The sequence below is a fragment of the Mycteria americana genome, chromosome 1, assembly GCF_035582795.1.
Source record: "Mycteria americana isolate JAX WOST 10 ecotype Jacksonville Zoo and Gardens chromosome 1, USCA_MyAme_1.0, whole genome shotgun sequence".
In the NCBI taxonomy this organism is placed as follows: domain Eukaryota; kingdom Metazoa; phylum Chordata; class Aves; order Ciconiiformes; family Ciconiidae; genus Mycteria; species Mycteria americana.
In genome coordinates this window covers 178,122,056-178,137,364 of record NC_134365.1, presented here as the reverse complement: position 1 = coordinate 178,137,364, position 15,309 = coordinate 178,122,056, and the positions used below count along the sequence as shown (strand labels likewise).

General features: G+C 35.4%; 1 protein-coding gene across 2 annotated transcripts in view; it reads left to right on the top strand.

The window, feature by feature from the left end:
- The window catches only part of KLHL1 (kelch like family member 1), a 251,190-nt gene that overhangs the window by 53,611 nt on the left and 182,270 nt on the right, over nt 1-15,309 (top strand). Inside the window, exon 2 of one of the 2 annotated variants that reach the window (XM_075491972.1) lies at nt 13,432-13,614. The exons of the other annotated variant lie outside the window; for it this stretch is intronic. Within the exon in view, the coding sequence (XP_075348087.1) occupies nt 13,432-13,614 (183 nt within the window). The remainder of the gene's footprint in view (nt 1-13,431; nt 13,615-15,309) is intronic. 2 annotated transcript variants of the gene reach the window in all.

Genomic DNA, 15,309 nt, shown 5'->3' with positions numbered 1-15,309 from the left:
AAGAAGTAACTTCCCTTTAAAGGAAAAAAAATATGAATTCCAGATTTTGCTTTTGCATTTGTGTCACACTTTGGATAAAATATGTAAAAAATCTTTAAGTCACAAACAGTAACATGGGAAAATTTGTGGTTTTTCCTGTAGCTCTCTGTAACTGTATGTACTCTTGTGGCTTTGGCTGGAGACTCCATACCTACAAGATTGCAAATTAAGGGCAGTATTTAACTTGGATGTGTGTGTACCTACCTTTTTAATTCAGTGGTCTAGCATATTACTCTTATTGCCTGGTTTTAGCTTCTATAGATAATAATTTTACAAATACCATGGTAGACCAAAACAATATTAATGGCTAGGTTTTTGTGCTACCATTCATGTGTATGAAAAATTCATTAAACATTTTTCATATTGAACATACTATGAAGAACATAGCTTGGCTATGTGCAGGGTTAATGAGTGGTAGCTGTTAGGGAATCTGTAGTCCTTAACTGCTTGCCAGTTATGTTCCCAGGATTGTAGTGGTCCTGTAGTGTAGAAGCTGAATCCGTCACATTCATATTAGACAGGATTCACCAAATTGTCAATCTTAATTGCTGTTTTTGAGATTAGCAAAAGATGTATTGACACTTCAAAACAGCTTGGCAAAATGACCTACTTTTTATTCCGTTCTTTCAGATGTATCTTTCCCACTGGTTTGTAGATGCAGGCAGGCATGTCAGGACCATGAAATTCGTGAGCATCGCCAAAAGATATGTAACACGATAGGTCTGTAACAAATAGCAGGAAGAGATTGTATGCTGCTTGCTACTGAATGCTGTGCAAGCTCCTTAAAAGCTTGTCTTGCAACAGGACATGGGTTGAAGCATCATTCATAGAGCTTACTGAGTGGGGGTGTGTGTGGGGTGGGTGTGCATGCATGCATATGGTGATCTCCCGCCTCACCAAGTGCAGTACTTAACTGAACCAGAATTTTAAGCTGGGATTTTTAAAGATTCAGCTTCCCATGGTCTTTGACGTGATTTCCGTTGCAGTCATAGGCTGTTTTAAGCTCTGACATGCTACCTATGCTGTGGAATATCAGTGCATAATACAGTAACACACTGAAATTTTATTGAAGTGTATGCCAGATGCAATAGTAATAAAATTCTTGTTTGTCCTTTTTTGTATGCTGTTACCATCATTCACATATATGATTTCTGTTTACATAAAGTGCCTATATCATAAATTAAATGCTGGAAGAAAACATCTCTTAATAAAAGAGATCTGCATGCTTGTATATATTTGTGCACACACTCTGAATGAGTAACTGTGTCAGCTAATTCACTTAGTTTATCCATATAGATATGGCCATTTGTCATGACAAGATAGTTAACACATGACACTAGCATCTCTTAGGCATAATGCAAACCATCCATTCAGAAAATACAGCTCTGTTGTAAGGAAGGAAGCAAAAGCAGCTGTAAATGGATCGGCTGGGACTGGGGTGGAGAAACATTTCTCTTGTCACATAACATGGAGCATGCCCTGCACCTCTTCTTTTTTTTTTTTCTTTCTTCTTCTTTCTGTTGGCCATTCCACTAGTAAAGCCAGCGCTGCTCTTTTCTAATCTGCAGCTGCATTGTTCCTGGAGTAGTTATGGGACTAACATAGACGAGTGCTGCGATATCGGTGGCACTGGCATTGGCTTTATGAAGTTTATGAAGCGGCAATTGTTGGGAGAATTACACACCACTGATAGCAGCAGCTGAGGGATTTACAGGCAAAGCCAACTGAAAGACATGGGAGTTTCCCCTCCATAGTATATTAGAGGCGTCTTCTGTTTGTTGTTTGCTTCAGCAGTTTCTGAATGTAGAGTCTTCAGTGCCTATATTTGTAAAATTCTCATTTTGTGTGGCAGTAAGCTCATAAATGATGGGCGGTGATAAAACCACAAGTTATTTTATGTGCACCACTTCTGAATTAAAATTCTAGCTGATGTCAGCTCCTTGTTATACTTAAGTTTGAAACCATCCTCTTTAATTGCTCTGCCTAAGTTAAAGTGAGTTCAGAATTCTACTGTTTTATGGTTTTGTCATGTATCTGTATAGTATCGGGAAGTAAACTATTTAATATTCATTATTTTAATTATAAAAATCAGAAAAGCAAGTCAATACAATACAGTTGCATTTATCATAATACTTTAATGATTTGAAATAATAGAACTGTCAGTGAATGTTATTTTGTATGGTCAGTAAATATTGTTAAGGTCCTATTATCAAAGACAGTGTCCTCTAATTTCTAGCCTTTCACTTGGTATTTTGTATTATCTCTATTCACTTACTTGACTTAAAGCCACACTTAGTGAAACTCTGAATCTTATCTATGACTAAGTAAATCTGACTAATAAAATAAAAAAATAGAATCAGTGAATAAAGATTATGTTTTAAGATTTATTCTGAAATGCTCAGCAGAATTTCTCATTTACTAAATGACCCAAAGTTAGCCAATCCACATTAATTTTAATACTGCTGGTTTTTCTCTGTGAAAGTTTTTACAATCCATCAAAGTATTAATTCCTAAAAAAAAAAAAAATCTTTCAATTGTAACTAGTCTTACCAGAAGCTTATTTTTATTTGTGAGGAGCACATCTGGTACGAGGCATATGACCTGAGTCTCTTTGTAGGCCTGGAAGGATATAGTCTTTCCAGCTGCTCACATATTTTTCCCCTCTACAAAGGGTACTAAGACAGACTGTGCATAACTATAGCCATTCACACTTATCTTCAGGCTCAAACTCAGTCGATTTTTTATAGCTGAGTTATAAAGTGCCAACAGGTTTGGCATTTGCCACCTGGTAAAAGGTGGCATTGGGGGATAAGGGAATTATTTTAATGATATAGGAGAACTATTTCGGTATGCTATGTTTGACTACTTCAGTAACTCGAAAAGGCTCAGTGCAGGTCATCATCTGGAATAAGCCATCATAACAACCTGACATCTAGGAAAATGTGACAGTCTGTCCTTTGTGAGATTTGTCCCCTGGAGTCTGTGTCTTTGCTAGTGCTGCTCCAGCTGATAGTGCACGGTGGTACACAATACAATGTCAGAAATTTCTTGAGCTATTAAGAAAGGAAAAGGAATCACCTCTCTCTCATTTCCACTATGGCATCTGCTTTTTGGTTTCCTTCCTGCACCTGTCTGCTTATTGCTGCTTCTCAAGCCAGAGGAAGGAGTAGTCATCATAAGCACTTCATATCTGCAAGAAGACAGGAAAATGCATCTGCAGCCTGTCACATTTAGCTATTCAGGCCAGTAACATTAGCTTCCTTTACAACAGTCTTTACCCTTTGTCCCAGACTTCCCAGCTAATAACTTCCACTGTAAATGTCACAGCAGACACAAAGTTCTTTCTCATCCAGCTTAAACCTCGCTGGTGGCTTTGTCTGCCATGGACAGCTACCTCATGAACTTTTGTTATTTGCCTACATTCATTAATGGATAGGATCAAATCTATTTTAAAGGAATTCATGTAAATTATTATAATGAAACAAAATAATTAAAAAAACCTGCAGAAAATTGCATTTATGTCACGAACAATGCAGGAAGCATGTAATTTTGGTGTTACATTTTAGAAATGGGAGGACTTCAATTTTTGCAGGGAAGTAGAGCTTGGGTTAAAACCGCAGTTTTGGATTTCTGAGTCACAATAATCTTTTTCATTCAGCTTTTGGTTGGTAGAAATGTGGAATCATATATACTAGAAAATATTTAACCAAAGTATTAAAAAAGTTTTATTATGACAATCTGTCTTCATAATGAAGAGGGTGTTTCCCTATTGCATTACCAATTGGGCAATTAAAGCATGGATGTACTGTGAATGCATTACAAATGCTTGACTCTTATGTTAGGGTTTCCTGTTTTATATATTTGTTTGCCATAAGAGGCTTGTAAGACCATAAATCTACTTCTTTTTTTTTTAATTCTTTTTTTTTAATAGCGGAAAGCAAGTAGTCTCACAAATATAAAGGATTTAATTTGTGAAGTGGCACAGATTTATTTATTATTCCTTCTTGCAGTCAAAATCTTCGTTAACTGAAAATGCATGGTGAATGAGGGCAATGATTTTGGTGGGGTTGGGGAGGGAGGAGGAAAGAGTGCCTCTCTGAAGAAGTAGTAGCCTTACTCCTTGGCTGAGGCTAAGCTGATTCCTTGCTGTAGGAATTTTGTCTACTTCTCTGATAACAAAAGGAAAGAGAGGGGAGGAAAGCAGAACATGTGGGCCATACTTTAATGAAGGAGGGTCCCTTGAGTATTGAGATAGAAATAGAGAACTACTGACAGTAACTTAAGGAAAGGTGGTTGTGCTTCTTGGTTGTTCTCCAGTGGCATATGTATTTAAGAATTGAGGTCTCCTGCGACACGTTTCCTGGTTTCTGTTTTCAGGAAGAATGGCTTGCCTCCTTTCAGGAGGCTGATTCATTGTGTAGATTTATATGCACCTAGTATCTGCTCGTGGGGCTTTATACTTGTAAGCTCTCCATTTCCTGTATGCTCCAAGATACAAAAAATGAATTCAGACAGCAAGATCCAATATGACAAAAAGGTCCGTTAGCAATGCGAATGTGGAAAATACACCAGTAAGTTACCAAGTCATTAAAATATGTCTATGTGTAGCTAGGAGAACTGGATGTTCATTGAACTTAATCATCAGCTTTCCAAGAACAGCTGGAACAAACTGCTCCCTTTATGTGGGCAAGCAAAGCTGAAAAAGCAGTGGATGCACTAGTAGCTGTGGGTGGAAGAGAGCAGTCCAGCAGATAGTCAGCATCTTTTCTCTGTTGTTGCATAGCAAGACTGTTTAGAGGCAGAAGTATGAAGGCTGTTAACTCGTGACAATGGTTTGTAGCGGTACAATTAGTACTATAGCTGTCAGGCGCCTGGTGTGAGTGGGATGATGAACCTTAAAAATCAGATCTCCATCAAAAGTTTGCTCAGGATTTCAGGAAGTGATGGGAACTTGAAACAGGGTTTATAAAAGGTTCATCTGTATGTTGAAATGAGTTTCAGAAAGGATAATGAGACTGATTTTAGATATGAAAGAATTTTCCACTGTGATACACTGCAATAAATTGTTATATTTTGACATGATGAGAAGAAACAGTAAGAGGTCTTAGTTATGTTTCAAAGACATCTTAAAAAGCAAAGAATAGATTTGGAAAAGGAATGCATGTTTGTTTGGTTTTTTTTTTAACCTTGAAAATGAATAAAGTAGATTAAAAAAAAAAAAGGTAGCATCTTGCTTTGATTGATGGAGGTTGTGCAGAACACAGACAAAATGCTCAATGTCTTAGATCCTGTGAGGCAAGTTGGCTGTCAGGAGGAAAAAAAAGTCTTATTTTCTGTTATCTATTATTTGTTAGTCATGATTTGGAGATTTTGGATTTGCTAGGGAAAGTAGAAACGGTACAAAATGTTTTACTATTGTATGGTGCAGGGTACGTGGTCTCTTTCTGCCTTTTGCCATTCAAAGGCTCTCAGGCCACCAGACCTTTCTTTCTTTACTCTTACCCTGTCCCAGTCAGGCCTCTGCAATGGACTGAGGAATCAGACTTTCCAGTCTGCACTTACCTGAATGATTTGACATTTTCACATAGATTATCTGGTACATTTTCATTGTAATGGCACAATTGGTTTTTTTCAATAGTTTTATTACTATGTTGTCTTTTTTGTGATTTTTTTTTTCCTGAATGGCGTCTCATTTGAAGCAAAATCATTAACCTTCTAACATGTATGTTATGTGGACATTGTGTATATATGTGGCCATTACTGAAAGTGTTTTTATATCAAGGTCACTTACAAATACTTATAATTAATACTTACAATAATTATAAAATTATAATTACCATTGTTAAAATAAACATGCAGTTCTTATTTGCTGACAGGATTTGAAGAAAGATAACTTTTAAATTACCGTCTGTCAATTATTAAAATCTGAAAGAGTATGTGAACTTGTAATCTCTTTATGCATCAAGTGTCTCAAGAGCTGTTAAAATGAGATATGACATTCTTAAATTAAAGAAAACAAACCAAACCCAAACCAAAAAAGACCGAAGTGAATAAATTATCATATGCAAGACTAAGTGAAGTCAGTTCTGCAAACTTGCTTTTTACTAAAAGCATGCTTGCTTGGGAATTTTGCATCACTTGAGCCAAACAGTTGCTAACAAGTTTTTTTACTGGAAAGGATATATAAAATGGTTATTCTGTCAGTAATGACACCATTTCTGTCTGGGCTACCTTTCATTTTACCTCTCAGAACAGATATACTGGAAAGTAAACATCCCCATTATTAGCAGAGAAGTGTCATTTTTCAGTGGAGAACTTCTATATCAGAATACTTTTATGTATTAATTCTTCACAGAAATCTAATATATAAAGTTTTTCATAAGTGGATATAATTGAAACAAAGCTTCCCTTAGAAGATAAATATTTTTGGATGCCTTTTAAGACAGTTTATAGTTATAATGTAAAACAATGATATAAAAATGAAACTTTCTAATCTTGTCAAACAAGAGCATTACAACGCTGCATTTTTCTGTCTATAGGGGAACCCCCCCATCCCAACCCCACCCCTCCCACCTTTGGCTTAATTTAAAAAAAAAAAAAAGTTTACATATATTTAAATTTTCTGCAAATAATATTTTATGGTATTTTAATATTTTTTCCAAAGTTTAATATCCATGTATTGATATTTGTGGCTGCTCAATCTCAGTCTTTATTTGGAAATTCCATTTTTTGATTAGCAGTCAGGGCTGTGTTAGACTGTTGAGCCCATTTAGTTGTTCATCCGTGGAAGAGCATCTAAATTGCTGGGAGCTGCAAGTACTGGAGAGAGAAGCTGAAAGTAAAATTGACAGAAGGTAGGGCACAATAGTGGTAGGCAGGTACTGGAAGTAGTAGTGAGTGGTAAGCAAAAACTTAGGTAATTTTTAAGACTGGACATAAATGACTGTGGAGAAAGAAGAGAAGAAGTAGGAAAAGTCTGAAGTAATTGTTTAGAAGACTGTAGAGGAAAAAAGGTGACAAAGTGAGAAGAGATAAAGGATCAATTGAACAGAATACTTAAAGAAACAAACTCCCCAACAGTTTAAGTGGTTCTAAGGGCATAGGACATAGGACAAACTCATGTCATTAATAACAGTAATGAATTCTGGAAAAATGGGGGAAGTCTGAAGGGAAGATAAAGCATTTGTCATTAATTTAACTGAATTCAGTCAGTAGTTTCTTGCAAAATCATGAGATTTTTCAGTAATTGTTCATTAATTGAACTAGCTTTCTTTAATCTTTTATTTTTACAAAAAAAAAAGCAAAAATAAGAAAATTTAAAAAGGACTGAATAACTAAACCCCAAGTATTTCAGGCTTCTATGGAATCTTTATGTATGTTGTTTTCTCACCACTGACAATAGAGAGGTCTATGCTTTTAGCTTAGGTTAGATAATTAATGGGTGAAGAGTGATTAGATAAGAAAAATTCCAACTGAGAGTATTTTGAACTGAACCAAAACAGGAGTCTTGCTTTGTATGTTTTATTAGTAACCTGGAAAAATCACGAAATGAACAAACTCTTCCTTCTCTAACCCTACTTCTACTTTTTTTTCTATCAGCTACTAAACAAGAAAAATATTTATTCTCTATAGAAGCAGTTTAGTATAGCACAGTGGTCCCTTCTTATTGTCCTCTTTCTGTTTCTGAAGGGCTGCTCAATTTGTCTGAGGTCATATGATAAACTGGTACTAATATTTTGTTTGTTGAGGCTGGTAATATTCTTAAGATGCACATATACATAGAACAACAGTGGAATCATGCATATTTTTGCTAGGCACACAGATGTCCTAATGATTGAATTTTGCCTTATGGTGTCCAGAGAATAAGTTACATTACAAATAGTTTGATCCCCAAATTACGTTTAGGAGGAAACACCATTGTACATTACACATTACGCAGATATATCTATAGAACAAGAACAACATGTTTATAATTTGCACTGGACTCCATTTAAAAATATCTAATTTTCTACATAGAAAAAGAATCTCTGAGATTCAGCAATAATGCATCTCTGAGCTGAACTGATGTAACTAAAAAGTCCTATTTGATACTTGGATTATTTTTTTATCTAGCACTTCTACCTAACTTTGTCTTTTATAAAAGAAATTTATAACTACTTGCTGAAACTCTGGGTCGAGACTTTAGTTGCAGATATAATTGCTAGTAGCAGCGTGAAAAGCATACCTTTTGATCACAAATATAACTTCAGCCCTGCTGTTGCTGTAAGAAAATGGTTTAAAGTGTTTATAAAACTCTATCTTGCATTTTTGCAAGTGATTGCTAATGAGAGCCATGACTTTTGACAGTCCATCTTAATTTGGTAAGTGAAATTCCACAGGTTATTTATTTCTAAGCATTCATTGAGCACTTTTTAGAGAACAAATTGTATGAAGACTTTTTTCATTCTTACATATGGAATATTTCTTGTAAGTTTTTGCAAGTTATAAATAGCAAAACAATATTTTTTTATTGAAGAACTGGACATATTTTATTTCTTGACTACGTACTTTAGATATGTACCCAGTACTATACGCTAAATTACATTGAACTGGTTTTGGATATGTTTGTGTGATCAGTCCTGCATAAGTGAAAAGTGAAAAAAGTTAAATACAGCAGGATATGCTATTCCAGTAACAATGAAATTATATCACATTTTCTGATTAAGGAGTTCTTTATTTGAGGCCAGGGTTTCAGTAGGAGGTATGAGAAATATATTCCGATTGAGTATGTAAATTACCTAAGTACTCTATAAAGTACTCTGCTTTATACAGTGATACAATTCTGCTGTTTTCTGCACCTCTATGACTATCATTTCCAGAATGGAAACCCTTTCTAAATCTAAGTCTCTATTTACTCAAAGAAATGCAGTATAGTTGAAAGTCATATGAATTCTCTCACCTCTTATTGCAAAGGACTTGCAATATGTATATGCAAGTTATATGCATATACATATATTGCAACTTATATGCAAACCATATTCAGGATATGGTTTTAACTACTGATGTTTGCTATTGCTGTTTTCAAACCTTTGCAGCTCAGGAGTGGCAGTTTTACTAATTACTTTCCCATTTCCTGAGAAGAAAGGTACAGGTAGCTAAACCTGTATGTGAGGTCCCTTTTTTCCTAGCATTTTCTCTTTAACTCCCGATAGCATTACTGTAAGCTAAGGGTTTTCATTTCTCTATTCTTTATGTTATAGCTTATTTGTGTGTAAAGTCAGTGAGCAAAAATCAAATCTAAGTACTATGGTCTTACTGTTTGTAAGAGTGAACAACTGTACAAGGTACAGGAGATGGCAGATTAGATATCTAAATAATTGTAGGATACTAACTGGTCTACCCAAAATATATTCTGAGGATTCATCTGTGTTTGTCTTACCACACAAACCCAATACCTACTTGAATAAATCTAATCTTGGACAAAAAGACCGAAGGTCTTAAAGGTGTCCCTAGGAGACCTTTGCCTGGAGTGCCTTCTCCTTCTTACTTACAGTGGGCTACCGTCAGTATTTAAAGGATTGTTAAATTGAGGGAAGAATCCATACACCCAACTTTACTGGGGTTTTACTGCTGTTTTACCTGTTTTTTCAAAGAAGTTAGGAGCAGGTAAAAGGTCATTAGAGAATAGCACCCTTGGTCAAACCAAAGTGCTTTTTCTAGGAAAAGAGAACAACTGTGGACTCAGATATTGTAGATCCTTAGAGTTAAGCTTTTATTTCTGTTTACACTGTTTTAAGATCCGTAAAGGCTCAAAGGTTGAATTTCCTCATCAACACTTTAGGGCTCTTCTTAAAACATTTCTCTTTTGAGGACAGCATGATGTTCTTAACACTGAAAATTAGTCTGTACACAGTCACTGGGGTGGATTTTTTCCTTTTTTTTTTCTTTTTATGTAATATGCACTCTGGTTTGCCATTTCATAAAGAAACATTTGAGATTATTGGTTATTTGCAGTGTTAATAATTTTTGTAAGCCTTTTAGTTTTCTCATCTTATAGTATCACCCTTCAGTATCATTGTCGTAATCTTGTGAAAGATTTCTGTACTATTTCTGTACTATTAACTAAGTCGTTTAAAGATAGAAAGTGTTCTAGTCTGAACAGCCCCTGAATGTTTGAAATTCCCACAGTAAATTCAGGTTTTGCACTTGCTAACTGAAATAGATTATGGAAAAAGCCCATATGGACTCTGTCCTGTTCACTGATTACAAGATTTTGAAGTACCCAAGTGTTAAAAAGGGTTTTGAAAGACTCAGTGAATCTTCAGGTGCTGGAGTTCCTGCAGAATGCACTCAACAAGCTTCTCGCTACATATGTGGTTCAGATTGCCTGCACCTAAAGTAGAACAATATATGCAAGCAGAAAGTGTTATTTTCAGTTTTTTAATTGGTCATAAGTACCTGTACATGCCTGTCATGAACTGGTAGAAAATAACTGGTATTTGCTGGCTGAAGCTCTTTTAACTAATTCCTATTTTAACAAGCTGCTGACTGAATTTAAAGCATCGATTATGCAGACAGAGCATTTGTAATGAAAACGAGGTAGCTCCTGAATAGGATGAGTAGCAGACTTTTTATCTGGGCTTTCTTAGAAAATAAATAAAGAAAAAGAAAATAAAAAAAAAATTAACTTATTGTCTTCTACTAAGCTTGTTACTTACCAGTTTTCAGGGTAATAATTCAAAACGTGCTGGGCCTTCGGGGCTTGCATTTGAGTAGTCATTTAATGACTTGCTAAGTGACAGATATACTGATGAGTTTGAGGGTGGAAACTGTTGCTTATAAATGGCAAGCAGGAAAGAGGGTAAAATTTGTGGCAAACACTTTCTAGGCATTCAAGAACAAAATAGACTAAGCTCATTTCGGCCCAGTCTAACTTTACAGGACTAGGATAAATTCAGTCAGGGTACTTCTCTTTTTCTGACCTGAAAAATACAGCATGTTTTGAATAGCCAAGAAGAGGCAGGATTAGTACCTTATCTGTTCAAATGTAAACTGACTTAGACCCAAGTTCTGAATTAACAAACAATATGAACCCATTCAGACCTGCTCATTCCTGTTACCTTTCTCAGAATGGCTGTTGTCACTTCTGAATTCCCCGGAGGAAGGGAAGAAATGTGTCTGTTTAACCCTAGCAACCTCATTTATTAGGCACTGATTTATTTCTTGTAAATTACTTGTCATTCTAATTCTTCAGCAGTAAAACTGAAGAAGTCTGCGTAGGGCTACAATCAGACTGTGAGAAAAAAAAAGAAAGAAAAAAGCTGAAATATTTGCTCACTACCCATACTAATGAGCTTAGCTCCATCATTACAGTTTTATGTGAAAGTATTTGTTGATTATCCAAAGATATGAAAATAAACTTAGATTTCTGATCAACATGGTTGGCAGTCCAGGTTGGATAGGAACACACAAGCAGATTATGTCACTCACAGAATGGATATGGTTCTTTTGTCCTTTAGGAGGAGTTTGCAAGAGTTATCCAACATAAACTACTTGACTGTATAACAAGATTGACTATAAGAGAATTAAGGAAACGTTCCTTTCTAAATCACGAATTCCTAACTGTTTCTGTTGAGGAATTATGGTTAATAAAGTTTTGCCAGTTCAATTTCCTATAGACAGGCTCACACATATTGTAACCTTACCAGCATATAAATGGCAATATTGATTAATTTAAACCGGCTAATGATTTCTCAGGATCCAATTTAATGCTATGCAAGTGAAGTTACTGTGGGCAATAATTTTAAAAGGTGACTCATTCCAGTAAGTTAGTACCTGTATATGGCACTGAGTAGATGGCAGGGTAAGATACAAAGGTAACTGAGCTGGTTCTCTGTAAAATTATCTGCAGGCCATCTTCAATTATGCAGGCTTCCAGCTACTTTAAAGGAATGCTGTGAAGCCTAGCAATTACTGTGACAGAAAGATGGACCAGCCTTTCCTCCTTTCCCCTGTGGACTCTCGTACAATGACTGTAGGAGAGTATATGGAACACTTTTGGATAAAAACTAATTCAAAAGTGAATCACTAGTATATGTCAACAGGAAATACTGTTTTTCTGAACTGTATTATAGTCTACCAAGCGTCAATAAAAATAATATTTTTTTCTTTTTTTAAGATAACAGTATTTCATTTTAATAGCTGATTATTTTTTTCTTATTATCTTTAGGCACTTTTCAGTTTTTTTCAGCACCAGAGCACAGATTGTGTTATTTTAAAGGTCTAGTAATATCATTCTTAGATTGGTTTGAATTAATTGATGATATTATTTCATATGCTGGATTAAAATATGTCCTCGGATGCTCTTCTGTTGATTATGTAAGCTGTTTTGTATCTATCTAGTTGAAGTAAAAAACATAATCAGCTTCATCTATGAAATCCTTCATTTTCAGCACCACAAGATATATAAAATCTTACGGCTTTCATTTGAAACCATCTCATTACATATATGTAAAAGAAGAGGGTATCGTCTGTGTCATGAATTATTTGGAAGCACTAGTATTAGTTTCCTCAAGGGCTAGTACTTGCTGACTCATTTTCTTATTTCCAGTAAAGGTCTGAACCAGAAATACTGAACTGAGTAAATCTGAACTAAGAATATACGGCTAAAAATATATTGAAAAACTATTTGCATTTTTCTCCTCTTTCTATATATTTTTCCTGATTTTTTGAATTGTAGACGTCATTATCTGTGTAGGCTAAATTTATTTTGTATTAATGAGTCTTTTGGTTAAAAAGTAGTTATGCAATTTATCATTGTGGAAATATTCCCAATGCATTACAAATTAAGTCAATTAGAGTTTTACTTTTCTTTCCCAGGTGGTGTAAAATGAATGTGAATTTGAAAAAGTGAACTAGAGTAGGCACTCTTAGAATCGGTGGAAAGATAAGATTGCTTTTTCCATTATTTCTTTATTTTGTGTGTTCATAATAATATTTAAGAAAAATAAATAGTTTGTTTAATTCTGTAAAATAACTTTGCTCTAAAATGTTAAAAAAATTAAAGACCGTGATCATAGTTTAATAATGAAGACATAGCTGTACTACTAACCTTAACATGAATATACTGAATTTTATTTGTTGCTCATATTTATATTTTCAATAACTTTATCAAAGAAGAAAGAAATGGATTACTTCCGTGTCTGTACTAAAAAAAAAAAATCATTTCAGTGTTAAAAGACTTACAACTTTAGTTGTCCCTCCCAGTGCAGTAAGATTTTTCCATCTTGTACTTCTAGTGATGAGAACTGGGAAAGATGCATTGATTACTTATATCAGATTCTAGAAGCCTGTGATGAAGTCTAGACAACTGGTCACATCTTATCAATGCGGAGTTTCTCTTGTGGTTTACAGACTGTCAGCAGCCAGCCACCCCTTGCCACCCCACTGTGACATGGATTCGTGTAGCTCCGAGGAATTCTATCAGGCTGTTCACCACGCGGAGCAAACCTTCAGAAAGATGGAGAGCTACCTGAAGCAACAGCAGCTCTGTGACGTTATCCTGATTGCTGGGAATCGCAAGATACCTGCACATAGGTAGGATGTAAATGTATGATATTGAAACTACAACAGTAAACGTTTTGGATATGCTTATTTCTTAGAACAGTGTCTTCTGTGGCCCCTTATGCCTGCTCCCCTCTTGCCTGAAACGCCACAAATGTAAGTAGCTGCAGAATGTGGTATTTGAAGGTTGGGCCTTTGAAGGTGGGTTTTTTTTGCACAGATTTCAAAAGTTCAAGTAGCACTCAACTAGCAAACTTTTTCTCATGAGTGCGCCGAACATCTCTCCCTGCTGTGATACTGTTCATATGTGAGGAGAATGGAAATTTCTGAAATGAGATGCTGTACAGCTACACTGAACACAGTGTCATTTTTAGGTTAAGATCATGATACTCTGATAAGTATGTCACACAGAGTCTCTCAGACACTTAGAGTAGAATAATACTGAACACTGACTTCCCATGAACTGTTCCTTTGAATGAACTGAAAAATATCTTAATTACTTTTAATGGTAATTATTAGTATAACAATTATGATGACATAATTTCTAAAATTCTATAAGATTATCTGGTATTAAAGCAGCCAGTATATATGAAATTATGCTTGGGTTTGGATTGTAATTAGAGCTTAAAATAGTTATTTTTCATTGAGATTTTGGTCTTAGCTATAGCCTTTGATTTAGTGCGTGCAAATAAAAATCTAATCCTAGAGTTTGGATTAAAATACAGAGAACACTTCTGAGTTTCCAGGTTATCAAGTCTTTTTGTATTGGAACTCTACATAAGGCTGCAAACTAAGGGTGACCTATTTCCTGCTTGCGCCCTGGTTTCTCTGCTGAGGTTCTAAATTCAGAGCAGAACTATAGTTCCCCAGCAAGAAAACCGAAAAACAGCCAATGTATTTCTGAACTCATAAATTAAGTTTCTGCTGTAGAGGAATACTATAAGGTCATCTTGGCAACTTGGACCTTACAAAGTTCCTTCTGCCCTGAGTGAAGATGGACACAGAGACTATTCTTTTTCCATTTTACAGAAAAGTTGGACATTCTATATTCCAACTCCCATAATAATAATAATTTAAAAAAGGTGCAATATGCAAGACTGCAAAGCCAAAGCTATTGTTCAAATACTAAAAAGTAAAACCAGACAGAAACCTTCATTAAAATATTTAAATTTCCCCAATAATTGTAATAAATGATAAAATAACTGCACTTAACAAGCAGTAGCAGTTAGATTGATCTAGGTAGTTTGCAGCACACATCCGCTTGGTTTCAGATTAGCAGCTGTAATAAACATAGAAATCTTTCTCCTCTTCTTTCAGTATTTTTCATTCTTAAGACTCTTTTTCTACTCTTCTGTCTTCTGAGAGCTGCCATTTTTACTGTTCCTCCCTTGCCTTCATATACTCAGGTTCCCAGCTGCCAGCTGAGTCCCCAGTAATTTCTACCCACTGACTTGGCAACTGACACAACTCCTGTGTTCCAGGCTTTTTGCCACTGTTAAATGTCTTATGCATCTGGCACTTTATGCACCCCTGGTAGTTGTGGTCTGGTGCCATTTTTATCTAAATCACCAAGATCTTTCCTTTATGGGTATATCAAGTACAGAGGGAATAACATTAACCTTCAGTCCTTCTGTCCATCTGCATTTACAGTGTTCCAGAGCTGCACGATTTGCCTTAAGGCACCTCCCATCAAAATAAAAACTGGAGGGATAATAACCTAAGGTCTTC